The sequence below is a fragment of the Populus nigra genome, chromosome 18 (genome assembly GCF_951802175.1).
Source record: "Populus nigra chromosome 18, ddPopNigr1.1, whole genome shotgun sequence".
In the NCBI taxonomy this organism is placed as follows: domain Eukaryota; kingdom Viridiplantae; phylum Streptophyta; class Magnoliopsida; order Malpighiales; family Salicaceae; genus Populus; species Populus nigra.
Window position 1 is genome coordinate 9,607,009 of NC_084869.1, and position 25,168 is coordinate 9,632,176.

A 25,168-nucleotide genomic window follows, 5' to 3' on the forward strand; every position below is an offset into this window, starting at 1 on the left:
CTTTAAACTATCAATTTTTATTTTAGATTTTTTTAGTTTTTTTTTCTCATTACGTTCTTCCATATTTGTTAACCTAGTCTAATTTGTTTTATATTTTTTTTTATCTAGTTTAGTGCTCCCACTATTTTTTTTCCAAGGTATCATAATAATTTTTGAAAAAAAATCCAATTAATATCATTGTCTTTTGTTTTACTATCTAATTAAAATAAAAACAACTCATTAATCTCAATTTATATTATAACTCAAATCATTAATTTCTTTTATTTTTTTTTAAATACATTTACATCATCTAAACATCATTTCTCACTAATAAACTACAGATTGTTTGCATAACTTAATATCATTTTTTCAGAAAAAGTATGGATCTGTAATGTAGTGTGGGCTGATGCCTAGCATCATCTATGATGGAAATAATTAACTTTTTTTTCAAGAAATAAAAAAAAAACTATATTTGAACAAATAGTGACTGGTTGGGATGTATACAAATTATTTATTAAAATGCCTGGTTTGAACATCACCAGACTAGAATGGGAAAAAAAAAAAAAATGCAATAAGCGTTTTAAATTCCAATGATGCCACGTGATACGCGAGAAAGATTAAAAAAAAAAAAAAAAAAAAAAGCACCACACTCTGACGCTGGTTTTGGGATAACTACAGATCAGTCTCCAATCTATATATTCATCGACAGATCAGTCCTCAACTTTCAAAAATCTGCTTTTCTCCCCATGTCCAGCAAGTTGAAGCTCCTCTCTTTACTCACATAAAATTGAATTTAAGGAAATTATATATTTCAAGGATACGACTAAGAGAACTTAAAAATTGATCATTTAAAAGAAATTATAGATTGATCATTTGTTTTGATAATTCATAAAAGTGTACACATCTACTTTTTTTTTATTCTTTATAAAATAAATTAAGAAATATATGAACTAATAAAAAAATAGTTAATGCTAATTAAATATAAAAAAAGATAATCTTCATAGCAAAGAAAATAAATAAATAAATGTATATATAAATGTTTTATATCGAATGTCCTTTTTATTTTAATGAATTTCATTTATTTTATCTTAATGGATAAATATTGTTACAAATAACAATTTTTTGAAGCATTATGCGACTAAAAAAATTATAAAATGTTTAATCACTATTTAATAAAAGAATAATTCAATTCATTAAAAACTTAAGAGGGATGACATGAACCAATATTTAAATAGAAATAATTAATGAAAAGAGGTAAACACTAAAAACAAAAATAAAAAGGCTAGGTAATAATATCTTGACTCTTGCATCCAACTTTAATGATAAAGCCCATGCCCGCACCTAGTTTTTTAAGGCAAGCAATAAGTTACTGATTGGTTATTTTCTGGTCATCTTAGGCAATTGGAAAATCAGGGTCCATTTTGGATCCTAAAAATTCATCTTAACTAGTTTTTACCTAAAAACACTATATAATTCTCAAGAAACACTTAACAACCCAAAAACACCATAAAAATCACTCTAAAAAAATATATAAAAACTAGCTAAATAAAAATAAATCAAACAAAACTTGATCTACTTTCTAGTCATGTTTAGAGGGAGAAACCTTCATGTATCCAAAAATGGTATAGTAATATGGAATCACCTAACCTAATCTAATTGGAAGCCACCATTTTTTTCCCTGTAAAGTATATCTCCTTGCTCGAAAAGCCTGTTCATATCTTTGTAAAATTGGCTGTGGTTCGCTGGTGGTGAAACCAGATACCATCGAGTTTGGTGCCCATTAACATTTCAATCTTAAAACCCAGAAAACAACAAATTAGTACAATACTATACTAATACATATTGTAAACAAATCTATCCTTCTCATGGCATATTAAAAAAAAAAAAAAAACACCCAGTTCTTGTCCAAGCCTGAAACCTTTATTGGACTCTGTTTTCTCTCTCTCTGCTGCATTGAGTTCAAGTCTGTCTTTGTGCTTATTGCATTTTACAAGAAAAGAAAGAGTCTTTCTTGTTCGTTTTCAATTAAGGATTTATAAGAGACAATTTCTCCTGGTCTCAAGGCAAGAGTGAGTTCAAACTCTTTATAGCAGTCAACTGTTAATCTTGGAAAAAGCAACGACTTTTCCCTTTATCAAACCAATCCCAAATTTCAATTCAAAGATCTTACCTTTTCTAGTTTTCTTGATTTCAAGATGTAAATTCTTGTTTTTATTGTTTTTGACGAATTGGGTTTTTTGTTATTTTGGTTTTTAGAGGCAGCAATGGCAGCGAGTTTGTCTGCAGCTTCTCTTTCTTTGATATCTCAGCGGCCCAAATCGCCCGTTCTCGATTTTGAAGACAAAAACTGCTGCTTCTGTGCTCGACCAGGTTACTACGCGAAGCAAAGTCACATAATCAGAAATGTAAGTGGAGGTAGAAGCAGAAAAGGTGCGAGTCTGGTGTCTGCTTCACTGCCTACTATTTCTGAAAATTCAGCTTCCACCGTACCTGCATTCAATGAGGTCTGTCTTTCACATTTATATATTTATTTTTTAATTTCTGGTTATTTTAAAATTTGCTTATTTATTTTAATTTCTTTTGTGATTTTTCTTTTGGGTTTGCCCTTTTTTTTTGCAGTTGATTGAATCTTTGATTAATAAGGTGGATTTGTCAGAATCTGAGGCCGAAGCATCATTAGATTATTTACTTGATGATGCTAGTGAGGCCTTGATCAGTGCTTTCTTGGTATTGCTGAGAGCCAAGGGAGAGACTTTTGAAGAGGCAAGGAACATTTACATCTTGTTAGAAATCTTTTAGTTTAGTGCATTTATTCCTTTTACAAGTAAGGCTAGCATATTCCACATGGCTCCCTCTTTAGATGTAAGGAATATAATGTTTAGACATGATACTTTAACTTGAGCAGTAAACTATTGTTAATGGGAATATGCTACTGCCACAATATGCTGTTATAATTAGAAGAAAATAATGATTACCTTGGCTTGTTGATGCTATTAGGTTGTTGGATTGGCAAGGGCAATGTTCAAGCATGCCAGGAAGGTGGAAGGGTTGGTTGATGCTGTGGATATTGTTGGAACGGGTGGTGATGGTGCAAACACCGTTAACATTTCTACAGGAGCGTCAATACTTGCAGCTGCTTGTGGTGCTAAAGTAGCCAAGGTCAGAATTTATTTTCCTCGTAATTATGCTTAAAATTTGTGGACCCATGTGATGTACTAAATGATGCTGCTAGCTTTGCAGCAAGGGAATAGATCAAGTTCTTCAGCATGTGGAAGTGCTGACGTATTGGAAGAACTTGGGGTAGTAATTGACCTGGACCCAGAGGTAGGTTCACCTTTTATGCAAGTCATTAATGGCTGTTTGGTTCTGGGATAGCTTGTTTTTTTTCTTACCAGTGTGTTTTTTGATGTGGTTGTGGGCAAAAAAGTGGTCTTTAAAGAACAATTTGTCAATGCTATGAAGATAATATAACTGAGTACCGACCTCTATTAAGCTTGTGTTTACCATATTTTTATAATCATGCTACTGCTTTCCTCCCATTCCATCATTACTCGAGTTGTTAACCGAATAGCATTAACTTGGAAGTTGGGCCACCAAAACTATAAGTTGCCAGTTGATCCATCGTGCATTCTTTAGTACATCAGAGCCTTAAGTAGGCTGACTCATTTCCTTTTGTTATTTGAATTTTAGAACGACTCACTTGAGGGCATAATCCTTGCCTTTTTTCCGATGAAACCTATTATTGTACAGTTTGTTGGTAAACTCTTGAGCTTTTGGAACAGTATTTCTTTCTTTGGGGGTCTCATCTAGCTCCGGAATGAACAATCAGCTATCTTGATAAATGAATATGCTATATGGCCCATATTCATTTATATAGGCATGAAAATAGTGCGTCTTTGATTCTTACTTTAATGTTCTGTTTTTTCTTAAATTCTGGAAATTTTCTATGATACAAATCATGTTGGATTACTTTGTCAACTGTAACTCATCAAGCAAAACTCATATGGCATGTCACTTCCATAATGCCAATTGTGTTCTTTCTGTTGCTGTTCCAATAATAAACCATAATCCACAGCTTAGGCAGATATATTTCAAATCATATGCAATTCCATTCACATGTTCTATGCATGTTATTTAGCTTAATCTCAATTTTTATGATATTAGGGGGTATCAAGATGTGTGAATGAAGCAGGAATCGGCTTCATGATGTCACCAAAATACCATCCCGCAATGAAGATTGTCAGCCCTGTAAGGAAGAAATTGAAAATCAAAACCATCTTCAACGTACTGGGTCCTATGCTGAATCCTGCAAGTGTTCCCTTTGCTGTTGTTGGTGTATTCCATGAAGATTTGGTGAGTTGCTGTATCATGAACTGTAACAACTGTGACCTATAATCATCTATCCAACAAATTTTACTTATCGGTCATCACTGTATGGAAAAGATTACAATTTATTCTTAGGTATCCTAAGGTTATTCAGTTTAATTACTAAGCTCAAAGATCCTAAGATACTGATTTGATGCAATTGTTATATCTGTGGTTTCAGATGTGTTTTGATAGCTCTGTCCTTGATTTTCCATAGTTGTAACTTGATACCGCTAACTTATCCTGAAAGTTTACATAGAAACCACAGGGGTATCAAGAAATACGGGTGAAGTATTTAGCGGTGGCTTTATTTTGCAAAATGCCTCTCTCTCCCTCTCTCTCTCTCTCCCTCTTGTTATATTGATATCCGTATATGAACACATGAGATATGTTGCTTGGGGGATTGGGGGCTTGCTTGGGCAGTAGCTGAACATCTCCCTTCAATTCATACTGCCTATTATGTTCTTGCGTAGGTGCTGAAAATGGCCAAAGCATTGCAACGCTTTGGCATGAAGAGAGCATTGGTTGTTCATTCAGAGGGCTTGGATGAAATGAGTCCCATTGGTAAGATTTCTTCCTTTAAATAAATATCATTATTCCAGCAAGGGGTATGTAGTAGCTATCTTCGGCTGCCATTGGTTATTCCACATTCGCATGCTTAAATCTCATCCTCTGATAATGATATGAAAACAGGACCTGGAGTAGTCTTTGAAGTCAACCCCGAAAAGATATCAAAATTTTCATTCGATCCATGTGAGATCATCACAAGCTTGTATTTTGTTCAGCCTCTCTCTGTTTTTTTTTCTGTTTTTTCTCTCTTTTTTTCAATAAATTTGTTCTTTTGCTTTATATTGGAGAGCAACTGCATGTTAGTTACTCCATATTAATGAGGTTTTCCAAGATGTCTCTGATTGCTTAAATAGCTGATACAAAAATGTGCATTTGATAGTGGACTTTGGCATTCCGCGCTGTACACTATTTGACTTGCAAGGTGGAGGTCCTGATTATAATGCAAATGCTTTAAGACGTGTATTGTCGGGGGAGAAAGGCGCCATTGCTGATGCCATTGTGAGTTTCTTTGATAGAGTGTTTTGTTTCAAGTGTCAGTTCTTTATCTTTTTGCATATGCACCTGTGGTAGAAGGAACAAGTATTTGTGAATAAAGTTCTCATGCCAGAATAATTTTTCAGATCCTAAATGCAGCAGCTGCTCTCTTTGTCAGTGGCCGCTCTAGTAGCTTAGCAGAGGGAGTGGTTTTGGCTCGAGAGACGCAATTATCAGGGAAAGCTCTTAATACACTTAATTTATGGATAGAGATGTCTAATGTAAGTGGCACTTGGTTTAGAATTGGTGGGAATTTTAGAATTTAACTTTTGTCAGTTGTCTCATATCGCCCCTGGTTGACAACTGCAGAAAGTGAAAGAAGATTCTGTTGCTCAGGTCGCCTGAAATTTTACCCAAACTTAAGCAGTTTGAAGATCGGAAGAACAAAAAGCTTGATACGGGCACATCATTGGCAATTCAACAGTGAATAAAACAAAATAAATACCCTTGCGATTCATCTTGGTGCAGAAATGTTTACACAGCCAAAACTTAAATGGCTCGTTACAATGTGTTGTGTTTTAGCTTGGGGAAGTTTCATATACAGATTATACCCCCATTAATTTAAATGACAGCTTCTTTTTGTTCTTTTTTCTTTTTCGGGAATTGTCAAGAGTTTCTGTGTGACTTGAGATAGTCAGATAGAAGAATCCATGGGGCAGTGCCAGTGACTGTTAATCTATTTTGCCAAGGTTGTTTCTAAACTTCAATGACAAAGTTGTCAGGCTACATAACAAGTTCTCAGGAATATTCATCTAAATATCATTGCACGATAGATTTTTGTCTGATGCCACCATCCACAACACATCCAGAAAATAAATTTCATTTTCTGTTTTGATCCAGGAGGAACCACAAATCCAGAAGCAGCAGAAATCAAAACACAGAAAGAAAAAACCATCACCCCATATTAAATACTAACATTGTTGATGCTACACTCTATTTGGTTTGGTCCACGATTGGAATTCAGGTACATTGGTAATGTGGGAAACGTTTTCCCATCTTTTAGCACAAGATTCATCTAGTCTCACAGATTTTTAATCAAAGCTGGGCAGAGTTGATAGCAACAGCACCAGCATCATTGAGAAGTGGCAAGAGTTGGTTGTTTTTGTGCTTCTCCAGGACAGCTACAACAGCAAAAGTGAAAGTGCATTGAAAAAGGTATGATCGTCAATGGATTTTTCGTCATATTAACTGAGGCCATGAAAATTAGAGAGGCAAGTAACAACAAGGGAAAATAACTCACAGTCACAACCACCAATGTGTTTCCCTTCAATGAACACATTAGGTACTGTACTCTGCCCAGTCCAGTGGCCTAGTGCTGATTGAAGTTCGTATCCACCACCTTTTAAACAGAAGATTCTTACTCATACGTATTCGATGTAAAAGAAACTTGTTTTTTTTGTTGTAAAATCAATATGAATACGAAAACTAATATTTTCATCAAAAAAACAAATACCAACTGGAACAAAGGATCAAACAAGAAGCTGTAGCAAAATTAAAAAGAAAAAGAAAAACACAGTAATCTTACTTAGCTCATCCAGTTCAATGACCTTGTAAGTTGCTCCCACCTGTGTCAGCAACTGCTTCGCCCTATTGCAATAACCACAATAGGTTTTGCTGCATGAAGAAAAAGCTCACAAATCATAATAGAAAGGTAAAAAAAAGAAAAGAAAAAGAAAAACAAACACAGAAAGATAAAATATAACTGCAAAAAAAAAAAAAAACAAGTGGCAACATCTTAAATTACACCGTAACCATCAAGAGATATAAACAAAGAGTTTTGTAATTGTAAGTTATGATGGTAATAAAACCTGAAAACAACGACAGGAGCAGAGGAAGCAAGCTCCTTGGCCTTTTTAAGCGCAGCCTGTTTGCTCATCTCGATTGAAGAACGTAGCATCGAAACCATTTTCTCTTTTGCTTATTTGGTTTTGTTATATAGGAGAAAGCGAAGAGAGAAGAGGCAAAAGCAACCGACCAAGAACAGGTGTCTTGTGTTCCGACATTACGTGTGCTCAGCTTTTGTATCGGCATGGTAACGGTGGCAAACAAACACAACTCACAGGTGGCTTGTCAAATTTTGTTATTTGAAAAAAACCAAGTTGATCGTGAAGTTATGGTGTCTCAGGATAAAGTTTACTATTCTATTGTTGTAATGCTGTAATTATTATATTTTCCCTCCATTATTTAACCTCTTAACTTAGCTTCGGTTTTGGGGAAACAGAGGTATTTTGACTATGATATAAATGTTTTTTTGAAAGTTGTGTAGTGCTACGATGGTTATTTTGCATCTGAATGTTCAATAAAATTACTTATTTAAATATTAAATAAAATAATTCAATGCCTATTTAAGTACTTAAAGAGGGTATTTTTGTATTTTTATTTTTTATTTTTTATGAGATAATATAATTATTTTGATACTTTAAGGACAAAACTAATTAAACTTTCATCTAATGGCTTTTTTGTTATTTTACTTTGTTTTTATTGTAAATTTCAAAGGTACTAAGAGATATTATTGGAAATTATATTTATTAAATATAATTTTAAAAAACATGATAGTGCATGCTATGTATACGCCGGCATGTAGATGATCCCCGTGTTATTCTGTGGAGTCATCCAACCATTAAACACGGGTGATATTTGAAAGGTCTTGACATCTCTTACCCGACAAGGCTGCATGTGTGCCACCATTTATAATTGTTTGATGTCGATGACTTTTTTTTTTTCCTTTCTTCTCTTTTTCGCTATCTAGATTTTTTGCGCCAACCCCTTAAACATTAAAAAAACAACCATTTAATTTGTTGGTTCTCTAGATTTGGTCAATTTTTTTATTATGATTTTTTAAATCTTGAGTAATTTATAAAATTGGTGTGCCTTTTAAATTTCACCCCACTAATTTTTTTTTATCTTTTAAATTTGGTCCTTGTTCTTTTGATTACTATTTTTTTAATCATTTTTTAAATTGATTTTTTTTTTAATTTCACCCTCCTTTGTTTTTTAAAATGATATTTTTAAATTGGCTCAAAATAAACTTCTTTATTGGACTCGGATCCAGGGTTTCACGAGTTATGAGTTTGTAAGATTTAACCAGATTTAGAAAGTTTGTCCCTATTTACTTAGTTTTTACAAATATTTTTTTCAATTTCACCCTTTATGACTTTTTTAATCTTTAAAATTTAGTTTTTATTCTTTAAATTGCTATTTATTTTATTTGAAATCATTTTATAATTTTTTCATTAAATTACATTCTCCTTAAGTTTTTTCTATCAAATTTTATCATCAAGTTCAGGTTACTATGTTTCGTCAAGTCTAGATCTAAGGTGCCTAGGGATCGGGTTGCAATGAGATCTAGGATGCTTAAGAGTAAAATTAGGATTGGTTATGAAGCACTATAAGGTAAGATCAAGATCGAGTCTTAGGGGCTTAAGGGTCGGGTTAAGACTAGATCTAAGCCACCCTAGTGATTGGGTTGGTATTGGGTCTTTAGTACCTGAAGGTGAGGCCAATATTAGGTTCGAGGCACCTGGTTGAGACATGTGTTGGGTGCCTGAGGGTCAGGTCGAGACCTAGTCCAAGGTGCTCTAGATGTGCAATTGAGACCAAATTCTAGCCACCTTAGATGGTTAGGTGAGGAATAAATCCCAAGAGTTTGAGGGTCAAGTTTGAATCATGTTTGGTGTATCCGATTGTTGGATGGACTAGGACCTAATCTTGGAAATTTAACGGTCGAGTCAAGATGTTGGAAGGGTCAAGCTATAATTGGTCTAAGGTGCAAAGGGTCAAACCGAGACTGGGTTCCGAACGTCCCTAACAACTTTAGAAAACACGCGTATATTAGTATTATTAAATTCGAGTATCTGATTGAGATTAAGTATGTTTGAAGAAACTAAAAAAAGTTAAGTCAAACAAGTTTTCTATTTTTAACAAACAAAAACAAAGAAAAAAAAAACAATAACAAACACCTCTAAATTATTTACTTGCTTATTATTTATTATCAACAATTTTGTTTCACATATTGGTAAAACAAATAAGAATCAACAAAATGCTTTCAGAATAATACCATACTTTCATATTTTTATCATTAAAATTATTATTTTCCTATCACATTTTTTTTTAATCAAAATGGAGTTGATCTTTGATCTAAAAATTCAAAATTGACTTTCTTAACTATATCTTTTAGTTCAAATCTAATTCTTTTATTAATTTCTATAGAGTTTTTTCCTTGTATATTTAATCCTATAGAAGAGTGGTAATATTGTTTACAAATGCAATTTTATATTTTTTAAATCAAATCAAAAGAGTTTTGTGACCTTTAAAATGTAAACATGATAAAAAATAGCAATGTATGGATTGGGTGACATGATGTAAAGAGTAGATAAAATCTAAGGTTATGATGTAAAGAGTAGATAAAATCTAAGGTTTTCAAGCTATAAGGTTACAACCATAGAGAAAGAGAGAAAATCTCTAATATTTTATAAAAAAAATCTAAATAATAATCTTCCCTATAAACTAGCCTACATGTTGTGTTTCTAAATAGAAAAAAAAATCTAAATAGAACAAGGAAAATAAAGAAAATTCTTAAAAGTAACTTATATGCTTTATTTGAAACTCTTACCAACCTTCTATGACTATGAAATTGTAAACCTCTAGATAATAAGGTTTTATAAACTTTTGCTAAAACTTCAGCTTGATCTAATAGTTGGATCAAAAGTTATGTTTATTTTATTAGACTACATGCTAAACTCTTCTAAAACTTCTCAAAACCTGAAAAATCTTAAAAATTAAGAAAATAATACAATAAAAATAATTATGCCAAAAATAATGAAGAAAGTATCCTACATTATTCCCTTCTTCTTGAGAAAAACTCACCCTCAAGTTAATTGTCAAAAATTGAACTCGATCATGCCAAAAAAATAAATACATTGAATATAACATTACCACTAATTTATGCTCAAAGTAGCTTGTTTCAAATATCTTAAATTCAATTTCAGCAAAGATATATTCATATAAAATTTTATAATCTAGACAAAACTTGTTGAGACATAAAAAGTCAAGGTCACATTAAAGCATTTTTTGATATGATGCAAACTTTAGTTCATGGATCTAGTCATTCTTAACAACAAAGTCTTGAATTGATAATTTCAAAAGATTAACCCAACATAAATATGTTTAGTTTGGATGACACATCCACGTTTAATTCCTCTTTGATCCACGCAGCAAAATTTAGTAACCTAGCTGAAAGAGCAAAGTAGACAAAGAGTGAGAGGAGATTCAGGCAAGTTTTCAAATGGAAGGCAAAGGAGTGAAGTTGGGTTCTGTTTTTGTAGTCTTTATGGTGCTAGGGTTCTTGGTTTCGGGTCCAAAATCTGTGGAGTGTGCATTTAGCATCCAACTAAACCCAAGCTCGCTTTCACAGTGCATTGTCGACTGCCAGAAAGCCTTACAGGAAGAGTATCTCAGTGCAACTGGGTCTCGGGGAAAATCCTGCATTTATCCACACACAAAAGGTCAGTTCTGAATATATATATATATATATATATATATATATATATATATATATATATATAGTTTTATTATTATAATTATCACTCTTTCTCTATGTTGCCAAAAACAGCTCTAGATGGCGAAACAACTTGAAAAGTGAAGTTGTTGCCCCTAGTACCTATCTAAATTATTAATAGAAAAAATCCATGTAAGATCATGCAAAGCTTTTAATCTGACACATAATAACCTCTGCGGTTAAATTCTTATCAGCATCAAGAAAGATTATCAAAAAGCATATAAAACGAGCAACAAAAACCATATTCAACCATGCACTCATTAAGGCCTTTAGATTTAAGCATTTAACCAACTCTAGCGTCGTCTGTTTATTTTTTTTGTTTTTAAAAAAATTAAATATTTTTTATTTTTTTATTTACTTTAAATTAATATTTTTTATATTTTCAGATCATTTTGATGAGTTAATATCAAAATTAATTTTTAAAAAATAAAAAAAATTATTTTATTACATTTCTAAATGAAAAACACTTAAAAAAAACAATCACAACTACACTTTCAAACACGTCCATGACAAACTCTTTACTAAGGAAATTTTATCTTAATGGGGCAAAGGTTAAAAAATGTTGTAAATTTGAATAATATTAAAAAAAAAACATTATTTGGTTAGAACGAAACAAATTGAATGAAATTGAAACGTTTCAGCAGAAATTTGAATGGAATTTTTAAAACTAGTCAAGATTCTAAGTAAAATAAAATCTCTTTTGGTTTGTTTTGTTTTTTGAATTAGAATGTGATATACCAAACATTGCAGGTGGAGCAAAATAAAATTGAAACCTTGCCCAAAATAGAGGGAAAAATATAAGGGGTTGCTTAGAAACAAAATAACACTTTGATTTTCTAGATATATAAAGTTTTTTTTAAAAATAAATTTCTTATTTAAATACAATATTTTTTCATTTAAAATAATCTTTCAATTTTTTGAATTTATATTGAGTTTGAAAAATATATTTTAGAGCCTCTTTACAGTTTTCTTTACAATTTTTTTTTATTTTTTTTTTATTTTTTTCCGAATGAAAGAAACACATGAAAACTACAATTTTTTTTCTTTTATATACAAGTATTTTTTTTTAACGATGTAAGAAATTAATTTTTTTTTCATATTTATTTAGTGTTATAAATTTAATTTTTATTATAAAATATAATTTAAAGATTTTCTTTCTTGGAGTCCAACATTGATTGATGGTAAGATGATCAAATGGTGGACAGAGGATGTTAGCTAGCCGTTGCTCTGTTTGTATTTTTTTCCCTTCACTTTCACTGGCTATTATAGCTAATAATTGGGTTAGGATAGCATGGGTATGGATGCTTTGGAATCCTGAGAAAAAACCACCCTTGGTGTTGATCAAATTCACTCCAATGCCATTGTATATTCACTCCCATTTTATTATCTTTACTTTTGATTGATCTCTTGGATGACAAAGTTGGCATGTTCTTTTACATTATTGTTGGTCGGTCTATACATGGTCAGTGCTGCATTTATGAAATGGAGCCCAGTGTATCAACCTCTTATCTTAGTTGGTCTTTTATACTATCACATAAGGTTTTGTTTGAAATATAAAATAAGATGTTATTATATTTTTAATTATTGATCTATTATGTTTTAAGAAAAGTTTTTATTGGTAAGGATGTATTTATCTCATCGAGTAAAAATGTAATTATTCTAATATCTATAAAAGAACTATTTTTTTAATATCGGAAATATATTTTACGTATCAACTCATAATCCTTAATATTGAAAAAAAAACAAAATGATTTTTTTTTGAAAATTTTGAAATATTGGCCTAGTTCTTGTAGCTTTAATAAATTGGTTATTAAAGTCAAAATGCATACTAACATATATTTTTGAATTTTTTGTTGTATGAAAATACAATATGATTTTTTAAAAAACTTGGTCGTATGTATGAAAACAAGATATATATTTTTTATAACTTTTTACAACATTTTGACAAAAACTAGGTATTTTAATACCGGATTTGTATCTTTATGGTATAAAAATACAAACCAATATTAAGCAAAATTAATAAAAAAAATACACGGGACGATAATAAATTTTTTTGAAAGGATTTTTGGAATTTTTTTAACTAGGCCCAGCCTTTTTTATTTGGGTCAGACCTAGTCTAGTCCATGAACAGTGAAGGGTGAATTATATTAGCAAAACAATGGAGCTTGGCTGGGGGGATGAAGTGGAGGAGATGGGGAGGCTAACATGGTGGTGGTGTTGGTGGTGTTGGTGGTGTTGGTGGCGGAACAACGGTGGTTCGTGGTGGTGAGAAGAAAAATGATGGTGGAATTATGGTTGTTCTTCATTTGTTTCCTTCTTTTTTATTTTTCTTTCTTTTGTTGCTCCTTCTCTCTTGCTTTAGTTTTTATTTTTCACCTCCCCTGTTTGGTCTTCCTTTCCCTTTCTTTCTTTCTTTATTTTCCTTTGTTTCTACGCTCTCCCGTCCCATGTTTCTCTTATTCTCTCCCTTCTTTGTTCTTTTCTCTCTGACTGTTTCACCCAAGAACAATTTCTCTCCTTGTCTTCTCCTCTTAAACTGTCATCTGTCTTCTCTTTTTGTTTTTTTGTCTATTCGTACCCTCTTTTCTATAATCTCCCCCCTTTTTTTGTCTGTTTTTTTTTTTCCTCCCTCTCCACTCCATGCACTGCTTTTTGAGCGGGGTATTTATAGAAGCGGGAGCTACCCTACCCCTATCCAATCATAGGGATAGGGTAGGGTGGCTAGGGTGACCTCTGTGCAGGCGCCTTAGAGCCACCCGCAGGGCATGCCTCCCTTGTCTAATCTTTATCATGGTGGTAGATGAGAGGCATGTGTTGTGTCATTATTTTTTTGGTTTTTAGAAGAGAGAGGGAGAGCAAAAATGCGTGTTGCAAAGAAGGGGATGAAAAACGTTATTCCCCTAACTTTTCACGTCAGGGAAGAAGAAGATACATGATGTCATTCAAAACGGCACTGTTTTGGCCTGTTTTTTTTAACAGTGGATGAAACAGTTAAAAACCCATTTCCCAAAATGTGCCATTTCATTTAAAACAAAATGGCGTTTAAACATGTCAATTTCCAAATCAGTCTTCAATTTGTGATTTGTTTAATCAAGTCCTCAATTGCAATTTTAATTTTAAAAATCAATTCAATTGCGTTCCTGTCAAAATCGGATGTCAAACCTAAAGTTGGCCGTCTTTTTCACTTTAGTCATTGGTCTCAGATTATGCAATTTAACCCTCAATTGATCAATAAACTTTGAATTTCTTCAATTTAGCCCCTGATTCAGTCAATTTTAGTTCCTTTATTTATATGTCTTTTCCAGTTTGGTCCTTGGTTTCTAATTTCTTTAATCAAGTCCGTAATTGGCCATCAAACTTCAATATTTATACAATTAAACTCCTGATTTAACTTTTTTAAAAAAAATTAGGGAAACTCCAAATTACTCAAACAAATAATGAAAACATAATCACTGATTATTATTAATATTGTTGAATGTCTCAATGTTGTGTTACAGATGCTGTCATGATCTATTTATATGCTCTAACTCATTTCATAAATATCCAACTCATTTCGTAAATATCCAACCATTGTTGCTGGATGTCTTAATTATGTATATGAATAAAAATATATCTTCTTATGTCTGCTTGCTAGACTCTATTGATCTATATCATGCTAGATTAGGACATGTTACTTTATCTTATCTTTAAAAAATGAGTTATTTTAGTTTAAATTTTAATTTTAATTCTTCATCTATAAATAAATGTGAAAAATGTGTAGTTTTATGTTAAAAAATCATCTATAAAAATCACATAACATTTCTTATCTCTTCTAGTTATAATTTGTTTTCAATCTCTCAAGTTAAGTTTGTGTGTATTAAGGTACGTAATTCAGTTTCTCTTTTAATAAATATACATGTTTTCTTAGTAATTTTAGCTTGAACACATATTTTATATTTATTTATAGATAAAGAATTTAAGCTAAAAATAAAACAAAAATAACCTATTTTCTTAAGACAAGATAAACTAACAACATTATTTTATTTGTATGTCTTGTGATTTTCACCTGTTGATTGTATCATTCGCTTCCTGCTAATTACTTCACCAAACACTTCCAATAAATATGTCTTTTCCATGAGCATGCTTTGCTTAATTCACCCAGCACCTCGCATTCTCACGTCATGTTCTTAATTCTTTATGGTGAGATTAATTGTCTCCCAAGTAAGAAGAATTTAAAGAATAATATTATGAAAAACTTGGTTATCTGTATTCATCATGCAGGTGTGTGTATATATATAGCAAAATAAGTAAAGTTGGCTAAATTGTCTAATAGATTTGCCTAAACTTAAGTTAACAGAATTGTACATTTGGTTGTTACAACTGCTGCATAGTGTGCGTTGCATGGGTTGTTACACTGATTTGCACGGTGTATGTTTAGCTGCACAGTGTGCATGGTTTGTTATATTGAATTTGCATACTATGTGTTAGTGCATGGCTATTATCCCCCTGCAAGATGGAGCTCAGCATGAAAGACCAATCTTTTCATGAAGAAACAGAAACCGAACTCTAGGAAGGGATTTAGTCAGTAGATCAGCAAGTTGATCGGTGGAGGATACGTGAGCAACACGTAGAGTTCCTTTTTGCACTTGATCACGTATGAAGTGAAAATATATAGCAATATGTTTCATCCTGAAGTAGAAAATAGGATTGGAGCACAGTTGAGTGGCACTTACATTGTCATAGTAAATGACTGGATAGGTTGGTAGTGTGAGACCAAGATCACAGAGTAGAGATGATACCCAATTGAGTTCAGTAGCAGTGTTGGCAATAAACCTGTATTCTGCCTTAGTTGAAGAACGTGCAACTGTTTTATGCTTTTTGGAGCTCCAGGAGATAGGATTGCGACCAAGATATATAATATAGGCACCTGTAGAAGAGAAATGATCTAGGTCGCCTGCCCAATCAGCATCGGAGTAAGCATGTAAAGCATCAGAGAAAGCATGCAGGGATGAAGGAGAATCACAGTAGAGTTGAAGGCCAAGATTAATAGTACCACACAGATAATGAAGGAGACGTTTGACAAGTGCCCAGTGTTCAGTGGTTGGTTTGTGCATAAATTAAAAGAGTTTATTTACTGCATAAGTAATGTCAAGTCTTGTGAGGAGGAGATATTGCAGGCTTCCCATAATAGAATGAAATTCAGTGGGATCAGGTAAGACATCACCAGAATGTAAGGAGATTGTGGTGCCTGATGGGAGTGGTGTGAAGATAGATTTGGCTTTATTCATGTGAGTGCGAGTGAGGAGATCAAGCAAGTAACGACATTGAGATAACAAAAATCCTTGCTTGGTGGGAAGAATTTCAATCCCAGGGAAATAAGACAGTTGGCCAAGATCTTTAAGAGAGAATCAGTGAGCTAGTAGATTGATGAACCAATTTACTAAGTGGACATCATCTCCAGTGATAATGAGATCATCAACATAGACTAGTAAGTAGACAAGATGTTGGCCAAGGTGAAGGACAAATAAGGATGTGTCAGCATGGGAGTTTTGGAACCTTGACTGAAAGGTCATGAGTTCATGAAACCATGCACGAGGAGCCTGTTTTAAGTCATAGATGACTATTTGAAGCTTACACATATAGGAAGGGAAGTCCTTATCAATGAAGCCTGGTGGCTGATGCATATACACATGTTCAGTGAGTATACCTTGGAGGAAGGCGTTATTCACATCAAGTTGTCGTAGTGTCCATCTAGAACTGATGGCGATGCTAAGCACAAGTCTGATGGTGGTCGGTTTGATGACCATATTGAATGTATCATAATAGTTAACGCTAGGACGTTAATGAAAGCCTTTGGCTACCAAACGAGCTTTGTACCTATCAATAGAACCATTAGAATGTCTTTTAGTGCGAAAAATTCATTTGCAGCTCACAATATTTTGACTGGAGTTGGCAGGAATGAGTTGCCAATTCCATTTTGAATAAGAGCATTAAATTCATCTGACATGGCTTGGCGCCATTTGAGATCTTTAAAGGCTTGTGCCAAGGTTGTAGGTTCAAAGTTAGAGTGTAGGGATAATGTGGTATGGAGATTTAATTTTTGAAGGGGTTTGTGAATGTTGTTCTTGGCTCTTATTTGCATGGGATGATTTGGTTGAATAGTAGGGTGTAGGTTATCTATGAGAGGAAGGGAAGGTGTCTAGGTGTAAGTATTTGATGTTGTGAGCAAAGTTTTAGATGCAGGGGTTGGAACTGAGGGACCTTCATTGTGGAGGTGCTGGTGACGGTAAACTGCAGATGGTGATATGAGTGCTAGAGTGACAGTGTTGAGTGGAATAGGCGGAGGGATCCATGTAGTAAAAATGGAGGGGTCAGGACGTGCATCTTGTGAAAGAGTGGATGTAAACGGATAAATGGATTCTACAAACTTGACATGACGTGAAACAAAAACTTTGGACGTGGATAAATCATAACAGAAAGATAGGCACTTTGAGTTAAAGAGTACCAAAAAAAGATGCATGGTTTAGAACGAGGTTCTAATTTGTGAGAGGTATAGGGACAAAGCTAGGGATATCAGAGACAACCGAACACCTTGAGTTTAGAGTAATTGGGAGATGAGCCAAAGATTTGTTTCATAAGAGGAGCATAGATTTAAGGTTTGTGTTGTCATCCTATTAATTAAGTAAACTGCAGTAGCAAAAGCATGAGGCCAAAATCGTAAAGGAATGGAAGCATAAGAAAGGAGAGTGAGGCCAGTTTCCACAATATAAAGGCATCTCTGTTCAGAGAAACCATTATGTTCAGGTGTGAGAGGAGGAGTAGTGAGGTGAGATATACCATGAAGCGCAAGAAGACTAGTTAGCGCAATGTATTCACCACCATTATCATAATACAATGTATGGATGTACTGATGGAAGGGTTTCTCTGTGATAGCTTTGAAGCGAAGGAATACATCTTTTACTTGTGATTTGTGTGTTAAAGGATAAAGCCAGATATATTTTGTGAAATGATCAACAAAGATGACATAATATTTAAATCATCAGAAGATAGAATGGGGGATGTCCATACATCTAAAAAGATGATTTGAAGAGGACGGGTGGATGTAATAGTAGGACGTGGAAAATGAAAGTTTGTGACTTTTATTGCAATGACATGCATTACAGGAAAATTGTAACATACTTGAAGATGTTAAATCAAGTGTGTTTTTAGAGATGATATGTTTCAAAATAGAAAGAGCAGGATGGCCTAAACGGTAATGCCAGTTGAACGAGGTGGTTTTGATGCTGGAAAATGTAATCAGTGGGGTGAATGGTGGTCACTCATACACCATCTTTAGCTTTACCCTTTAGAAGCGTTGCTCCTGTATGAAGATCCTTGATAAAAAAAAACGGTAAGAATTCAACTGAAGCATTGTTGGAGATGCAAAATTTAGAAATAGAGATTAAGTTTTTGGTAATGTTGGGTACACAAAGAACATTAGTTAAAGAAAACTCCTTATTGGAGTGGAGAAGAGAGTTAGAACCAGTGTGTGTGATTGGAAGCCCTGTGCCATCACCAATCATAATCTCGTCTGGCCCATTGTATGGAGTATGAAGGGATAAGTTGTTAAGATCAGAGGTAACATGATGACATGCACTGCTGTCTAACAGCCATGCATTGTTGTGAGGGGAATTGGTAGCAAAATGCGCTTTTGGTTGCCAGGGTGATCTTAGCAGTCCTGAATTGTTGTTGGTAGGAGCTGTAACAGGTATGAATTTGTAAGAGGGACAATACTTAACTGTATGGCCTTGGATTCTGCAGATTTGGCAAAATGTTGAAGTTTGGTACCAAAGCTGGAATAGAATTACTTAGTACTAATCTACTACATTACTATCTATCTTTAGCTGATAGCATTATCTATATTAAGATGTTTCTTTCAATTCATTTGTTTAAGCTTATTTAGGATTAGACTAGCTTGTTATACAACTCCTTTAATAAATGAGAACATAACTGGTACGTTTCTTTAGTATTTCATTTTTCTGTAATGTTTGTTTCCTTCTATAAATAAAACATTGGGGATGACAGTAACCTATTGAGATATTTTCTGCTTCTTTTTCTTTCAACTGTAAAGACTTTGTTCTTTTTTCTTAATTCATCAACAATAATTTGTTCTTTATTTATCAGTTTTCCAACAATTGGTATCAGAGCACCTCTGATCTTTGAAGGGTTTGTGAGTGAAAACACTAGAGAATAGAGAGGATAAAACAAAGTTTTCTGCTTTGAAGGTTGGTGAGTGAAACACGAGAGATTAAGTGAGTTTTTTTTCAAATGGATTCTACAAATTTTCCAGCAAAAATACCAGTGTTCACAGGACAAAATTAAGGTGTGTAGGCTATGAAAATGGAAACCTATCTCAAAGCTTTTGATTTGTGGGAGATAGTGGAGAGTGACAGGCAACCTACTCCCATAAAAAACAATCCTACAATTGCATAGATGAAATTTTTCAATGAAGAAAAGGCAAAACGATTCAAAGCTCTTACCTGTCTTCATAATTCTATGAGTGAAGAAATCTTCACAAGGATTATGGCTTGTAAATTTGCCAAAGAAACGTGGGATAAATTAAAAGCAGAATTTTATAGTGATGAGAAGTCAAGGAAAATGCAAGTTTTAAATCTCAGAAGGCAATTTGAAAGTCTGAAGATGAGAGAAACCGATACCATCAAAGACTTCTCTTCTCAAATTTCAAAACTTGTTAATCAAGTGAGACTTTTGGGAGAAGATTTTCCAGATTCAAGAATAGTAGTGAAAGTGCTAGTAAGTCTACCAGAAAAAATTGAACATAAAATTTATTCTTTAGAAGATTCTAAAGATTTTTCTAAAATAAGCCTGCAAGAACTGGTAAATGCATTGCAAGCTGTGGAGCTAAGGCAAGCTTATAGACAAGAAGGATCAAGTGAAGGAGCTATTGTTGTAGTTTACAAAGAGAAGAGTCGGGCTAAGAATTTTTACATAAACAATCAAGAAGAAAAAATAAAAAAAGAGAGAGGCTGACAATCTAATAACTGGCACCAGAACAACAACAATATCTTCATTAGAGGGTAAGAGAAGAAAGAACATTTTCCTGCTTGCAAATTCTGTCAGAAAAAAATTGATCTTGAAGCCTGGTGTTGTCTCAAGAAAGCACAATGCCAAAACTGCAAGTAATTTAGTCACATCAAAACGTTCTGCAAAAACAAAACAGAAACTTAAAACAAGCTCAAGGAGCTGAGAGTTCAGAAGTGGAGGAAGATCTTTTATTCATGGCTACAATACAGGAGATGTGTAACACAGCCAAGGCAAACAACTCATTATGGCTTATTAATAGTGGTTGCACTAATCACATGACTGCAGATATGAGCTTATTCAAAGATTTGGATAAAAGCTATCTATTTAGAGTCAAAATTAGCAATGGAGATTATGTAAAGATTGAAGGATTATAGTAGGTACTGCTGGGTTTACTTTTTAAAATAAAAAACTGATGGGAAAGCTTATAAGAGTTTAGTTAGGAGTCTACTGTATTTAACTGCCACACGTCCAGATATTTTATTTGTTGTCAACTACCTCTTCAGGTTCATGCAAGATCCAAGTCAAACATATTTTATGAAGTCTAGCTCTGTCAATCTTGTTGGTTTTTCTGACAGCGACTGGGGTGGAAGTGATGAAGGAATGATGAGCACCTCAGGTTATTGTTTTGCTATGGGAAATAGAGTGTTTTGTTGGAATTTAAAGAAGCAGTCAGTGGTGGCACACTCCACGGCAGAGGCTGAATACATAGCTATATATGTGGCAACAAAACAATTAAGTTGGCTAAGGAAGATGCTAAGTGATCTAGACTGCAATCAACAAAATCCCACAGAATTGTTCTGTGACAATACGTCAGCTATAGCTATCTCAAAATTTTTTGTCTTTCATGACAAAACTAAGCACATAAAGATCAAATTTCATGATATTAGGCAGTTTCAGCAAGAAAGGGAACTAGAGCTACGTTACTACACCTCTGAAGAACAGCTAGCAGTCTTGTTTACCAAGCTGTCAACCAAAAACAGGTTTAAAGATCTGAGGGGAAGAATTGGAATGTGTGGCTTTGGAACCAAGGAGGAGTGTTAAAGTTTGGTACCAAAGCTAGAATAGGATTACTTAGTAGTAATCTACTGCATTGTTATCTATCTGTTAGCTGATAGCATTATCTAGATTAGGATGTTTCTTTCAATTCATTTGTTTAAGTTTATCTAGGATTAGACTAGCTTGTTATACAACTCCTTTGATAAATGAGAACATAGTCGGTACGTTTCTTTAGTGTTTTATTTTTCTCTAATGTTTGTTTCCTTCTATAAATAAAACACTGAGGATGACAGTAACCTATTGAGACATTTTCTGCTCCTTGTTCTTTTAACTGTAAAGACTTTGTTCTTTTTTCTTAATTCATCAACAATAATTTGTTCTTTATATATCAGTTTTCCAATAAAACCAAGGTATGGTTTCTGAGAGATGCGACAATTGTGAGGGCCAGGTGGGGAAGGGTTAGAAAATCGAGGATTATATGAGTTGGTTGGACGCCAGCCAGTGTGTTTGCCTGAGGAATAGTTGGAGTATGGCAAGGGACGTCAACCAGAGGAGGCACGGTTGGCTAGATGTGTAGAGGCAGGAAAATAAGGTTGAGTAGTGTTGTTAGTATTGTAGATAGATGCTTCAAAGTTGAGAAGTTTTTCATGTAGCTCATCAAAAAAGATTGGAGTGTCTTGAGCTTGGACTACCCTAGCCAATTCTGTGTATTCAGAACCATGTCCCTCAAGGATTCGTTCTGAGAGGTCTTCAATGTCAACTGGTGCTCCAAGAATGGCAAGCTCATCAGCTCGGACTCTGATGGTCTGGTGGAATTCATAGACACCCATGGATCCTTTTGTGAGTTGTTTGAATTGACTTTTTACTTGCTTGATCCTGCCACGAGATGGTTTGGCATATGTATTAGCTAATATTGTCCATGCTTCCTTTGATGTTTGTGCTTGAGCAATGAATGACATGATTGTAGGTGACATGGAAACAAGGATGGCATTGAGGAGTAATTGATCCTGTCTGATCCACAAATTATATGCTGGATTAGGTGTAGTTGTTCCTAGAATATTTATGGCTGGGCAGGAATGTGATCCATCAATAAATCCATTGAGATCATATCTTATGAAAAGAGTCTGGAATTGAAGTTTCTAGGCTAGATAATTTGTGGAGGTGAGTTTTACTAGTGTTTGGGTGTTTGGGCTGCTACATTGATAGTGATCAATGTGTTGTGAGATTCATTTGTGTTAAGTATTGTGGTAGCATTAAAACCGTAGAGATAAAAGAAGAGAAGAAAAAAACACTGTTGAGAAAGTAAAATTAATGCTCTATACCATAAAGAGTAATATTATGAAAACCTTGGTTATCTGTATTCATCATGCAGGTATATATATACAACGGAATAAGTAAAGCTGGCTAAATTGTCTAACAGATTTGCCTAAACTTAAGCTAACAGAATTGTACACTTGGTTGTTACAGCTGTCATAACCCAATTTTGGTCCTTTGACTTTTAATTTAATTTTTACAGGGTTTAAAATGAAAAATTAAAAGATCAGAGATTTATTTCAATGAAAAGTGTGATTTGTCAACTTCCATGAAAATTAAGGACTACAATGTGCTTTTATCATTTTATCTTTATCTTCAAGATAATCCCTATCTTCAAGATAATCTTTATCTTCGAGATAATCCTTGTCTTTAAGATAATGATAGTTATCCGCTTTCAAATTTGATTCTTAATCAAATTCAAACTTCAAAAAAGAGAATGAGTTTGATTGAAACTTGGTTTCTCACAAGCGAAGGGACTCTAGCACTATAAATACAGATCTCAGGGTATGAAAAAAGAGGAAAAGAAAGGGGGAAGAGGGGAGAACGATTAGAGAGAAAACCCTAAAAGACACACAAAAAAAAACAGAACAGAGAGACACGCAGAAATAAAAACGCAGAGAGCAAGGGAGAAAAAGGGCAGCACACACACACAGTGACAAGAATTATCTTTGAAACTGTTTTTGTCCCTGCAAACAAAGGAAAGACCAATATTCATTCAAAGAACATCACAATAAACCGGCTCTTCATTATTGTTTCCTTCGTCATCTCAGGAGCTGCGGGAAAACTAAAGTATACGGGCACAGAATCAAAAGGAAACAAAGGAAAGCCGAAGAAGGAGAAGAGTAGAGGATGTAGTCGGCCAGCCAAAGCTTCGCCACCGTCTCCATCGCCTCGCAGACCAGGTAAGCAAGCTCTCCTTTTCAATTCAGCGTCTTTTACACTGTGCAAGTGAATTTTAATTCACTTGCACAGTGCTGCTGAGCCCAGCCGGGCTGGCTGAGCTATAAAAAAAATAAAAAAAATTTAAAAACAAAAAAAAGGTTAAAAAAATAAAAAATAAAAAGTATGTATGCATGAATAAAATAAAAAAACAATATAAATTTATTGGTTTATTCACTGACGCCAGAGTCAGGAATAAAAATACCGGTTTAAATTTATATTATTCTTTCATTGTATTTTATTTTATTTAACTAGAAAAATAAAAAAGGAATGTGCATGCGTAAAAATAAATTTATTTTATTTGTTTATTCACTGGCGCCAGAGTCAGGAATATTAAAAATATGGATTTAAATTTATTTTGTTTTATAACTGCGTAATATTTACCAACGCCAGAGTTGGAGGTATCCGTAGTTGAATATTCACTGGCGACAGAGTCAGGAATATTGTGAGCAAAATCATCATAACATAAAATAATAAATGTTTAGCAATTTGAGACAAAACCAGCAATGCAGTCTGCCTCAGGCAGAACGTTTAAGGGGTGATAATATCTTCCCTTTTACGTAACCAGTCCCGAACCATAGAATCTCTGTTGACCAGTTAGGGTTCCTAGTGACCATAATACTAGGTGGCGACTCCTTAAACAAAAACCATTCACCATCAAAGAACAGGATGCCAGAAATCCGTTCTTTTCCATGAAAACTTTAATTTTTAAGGCCGCCGCGATGTCGGGTGCGACAACAGCTACTACACAGCACAATGTGTGTTGCATGGGTTATTACACTGATTTGCATAGTGTATATTTAGCTACACAGTGTGCATGGTTTGTTGAATTTGCATATTGTGCGTTAGTGCATGGCTATTAGAATTAACTTTGTGGAAGGATTTGGGGTTGATTATATTGTCTTAACAGACATATATATATATATATATATATATATATATTCATACAATATTCCCTGACACAACTCTTTGTGTCTTATTAATGAAGGTTAGATATTTCTAGTTTGGAGAACGTAAATCTTTTCATATTTACCCTCTGTAAATATATGGAATTAACTCTTTTTTTTTGAAGTCTTGTCTTTGCATTTTTACTGTACTATCATCTTGGCACTGATGGTTTTGGTTTTGTCAATCTCCACAGCTAAAGAAAGAATTTTGCGAGTAATCATGTAGTAGGTTTGACCTCGACTAGTACCAGACATGTCCTAAACACAATCGATTAATAAAATGAAATGCTCTCACATCTGTGGCTAAAAATGGATGGCCAAGCATGAAAATGATTAGGTTCAGGCGTGATTCACTTGAAAAGTAGTTACCTCGATTGAATATTACAGCCAGGGCACATGAATGCCAATGATTATGCAAGATCGACTGCTCTGATACCATATCAGTTTTGGGAAAAATATTATTCTCTTATTCATTTATTTATGTATAATTAACAGCAGAAGGTTCTATATACAGAGCCTTGGATACTATTTTAAAAATGTTATTATGTGGCTATAATCTTGGAGAATTAAATAATTGATTCAAATTAATTAGGAAAATACAACTCCTCCTCCGATGGATTTGAGTGCAAGGAATATTTCCTCGTGTTGTTGGGTGCCTACATGGCAACAACAAGTAAAAATAATATATATTTTATTTTTTAAAATTTATTTTTAATATTAGCACACACAAATGTATATAAATATAAAAAAATAATTTGAAGTGTAGAAAAAATTAAAAAAATTAAATTTTTTAAATACTTCTAAAACACAAAAACAAACGGTATTCAAATAAAAAAATTAAGTTAAAGAGTTTCCTAAAACTATAGCTAAAAGTGCAACAGTTTTCATTTTAGTTGAACTAAGA

The 25,168-nt window shown here is 33.6% G+C and overlaps 2 protein-coding genes across 6 annotated transcripts; one reads left to right on the forward strand and one right to left on the reverse strand.

The window, feature by feature from the left end:
* Nucleotides 1-1,622: 1,622 nt before the first annotated feature.
* Nucleotides 1,623-6,040, forward strand: LOC133677775 (anthranilate phosphoribosyltransferase, chloroplastic-like). Of its 5 annotated transcripts, none has more exons than XM_062099893.1 (11): nucleotides 1,631-2,048; nucleotides 2,236-2,483; nucleotides 2,599-2,742; nucleotides 2,977-3,138; nucleotides 3,220-3,303; nucleotides 4,144-4,332; nucleotides 4,818-4,908; nucleotides 5,038-5,097; nucleotides 5,294-5,412; nucleotides 5,535-5,669; nucleotides 5,758-6,040. In XM_062099893.1, the coding sequence occupies exons 2-11, from the start codon at nucleotides 2,244-2,246 to the stop codon at nucleotides 5,791-5,793; spliced, it is 1,260 nt and encodes a 419-aa protein (XP_061955877.1). In that variant the 5' UTR covers nucleotides 1,631-2,048; nucleotides 2,236-2,243; the 3' UTR covers nucleotides 5,794-6,040. The 5 variants fall into 5 exon arrangements, 4 of the variants coding, with proteins under 4 accessions (XP_061955879.1, XP_061955880.1, XP_061955877.1 ...); XM_062099894.1 differs by having other exon boundaries at nucleotides 1,631-2,042; XR_009835835.1 differs by lacking the exon at nucleotides 5,758-6,040 and having other exon boundaries at nucleotides 1,623-2,048; nucleotides 5,038-5,116.
* Nucleotides 6,041-6,352: 312 nt separating this feature from the next.
* On the reverse strand, nucleotides 6,353-7,426 carry LOC133677776 (glutaredoxin-like). The gene is made up of 4 exons (XM_062099897.1): nucleotides 7,257-7,426; nucleotides 6,974-7,062; nucleotides 6,689-6,787; nucleotides 6,353-6,569 (listed from the first exon to the last, which is right to left on the reverse strand). Exons 1-4 carry the CDS (start codon nucleotides 7,352-7,354, stop codon nucleotides 6,484-6,486), a joined length of 372 nt encoding a protein of 123 aa, XP_061955881.1. The 5' UTR covers nucleotides 7,355-7,426; the 3' UTR covers nucleotides 6,353-6,483.
* Nucleotides 7,427-25,168: the final 17,742 nt, after the last annotated feature.

Excerpts from the sequence above, each read along its gene's own strand:
- LOC133677776 (XM_062099897.1), bottom strand. The coding sequence starts at position 7,354 with ATGGTTTCGATGCTACGTTCTTCAATCGAGATGAGCAAACAGGCTGCG. Across the intron at positions 6,788-6,973 it reads CATTGAACTGGATGAGCTAA|GTGGTGGATACGAACTTCAA; the intron begins GTAAGATTACTG and ends TCTGTTTAAAAG. Across the intron at positions 6,570-6,688 it reads ACACATTGGTGGTTGTGACT|CTGTCCTGGAGAAGCACAAA; the intron begins GTGAGTTATTTT and ends TTGCTGTTGTAG.
- LOC133677775 (XM_062099893.1), top strand. The coding sequence starts at position 2,244 with ATGGCAGCGAGTTTGTCTGCAGCTTCTCTTTCTTTGATATCTCAGCGG. Across the intron at positions 2,484-2,598 it reads CCGTACCTGCATTCAATGAG|TTGATTGAATCTTTGATTAA; the intron begins GTCTGTCTTTCA and ends TTTTTTTTGCAG. Across the intron at positions 3,139-3,219 it reads GTGGTGCTAAAGTAGCCAAG|CAAGGGAATAGATCAAGTTC; the intron begins GTCAGAATTTAT and ends CTAGCTTTGCAG.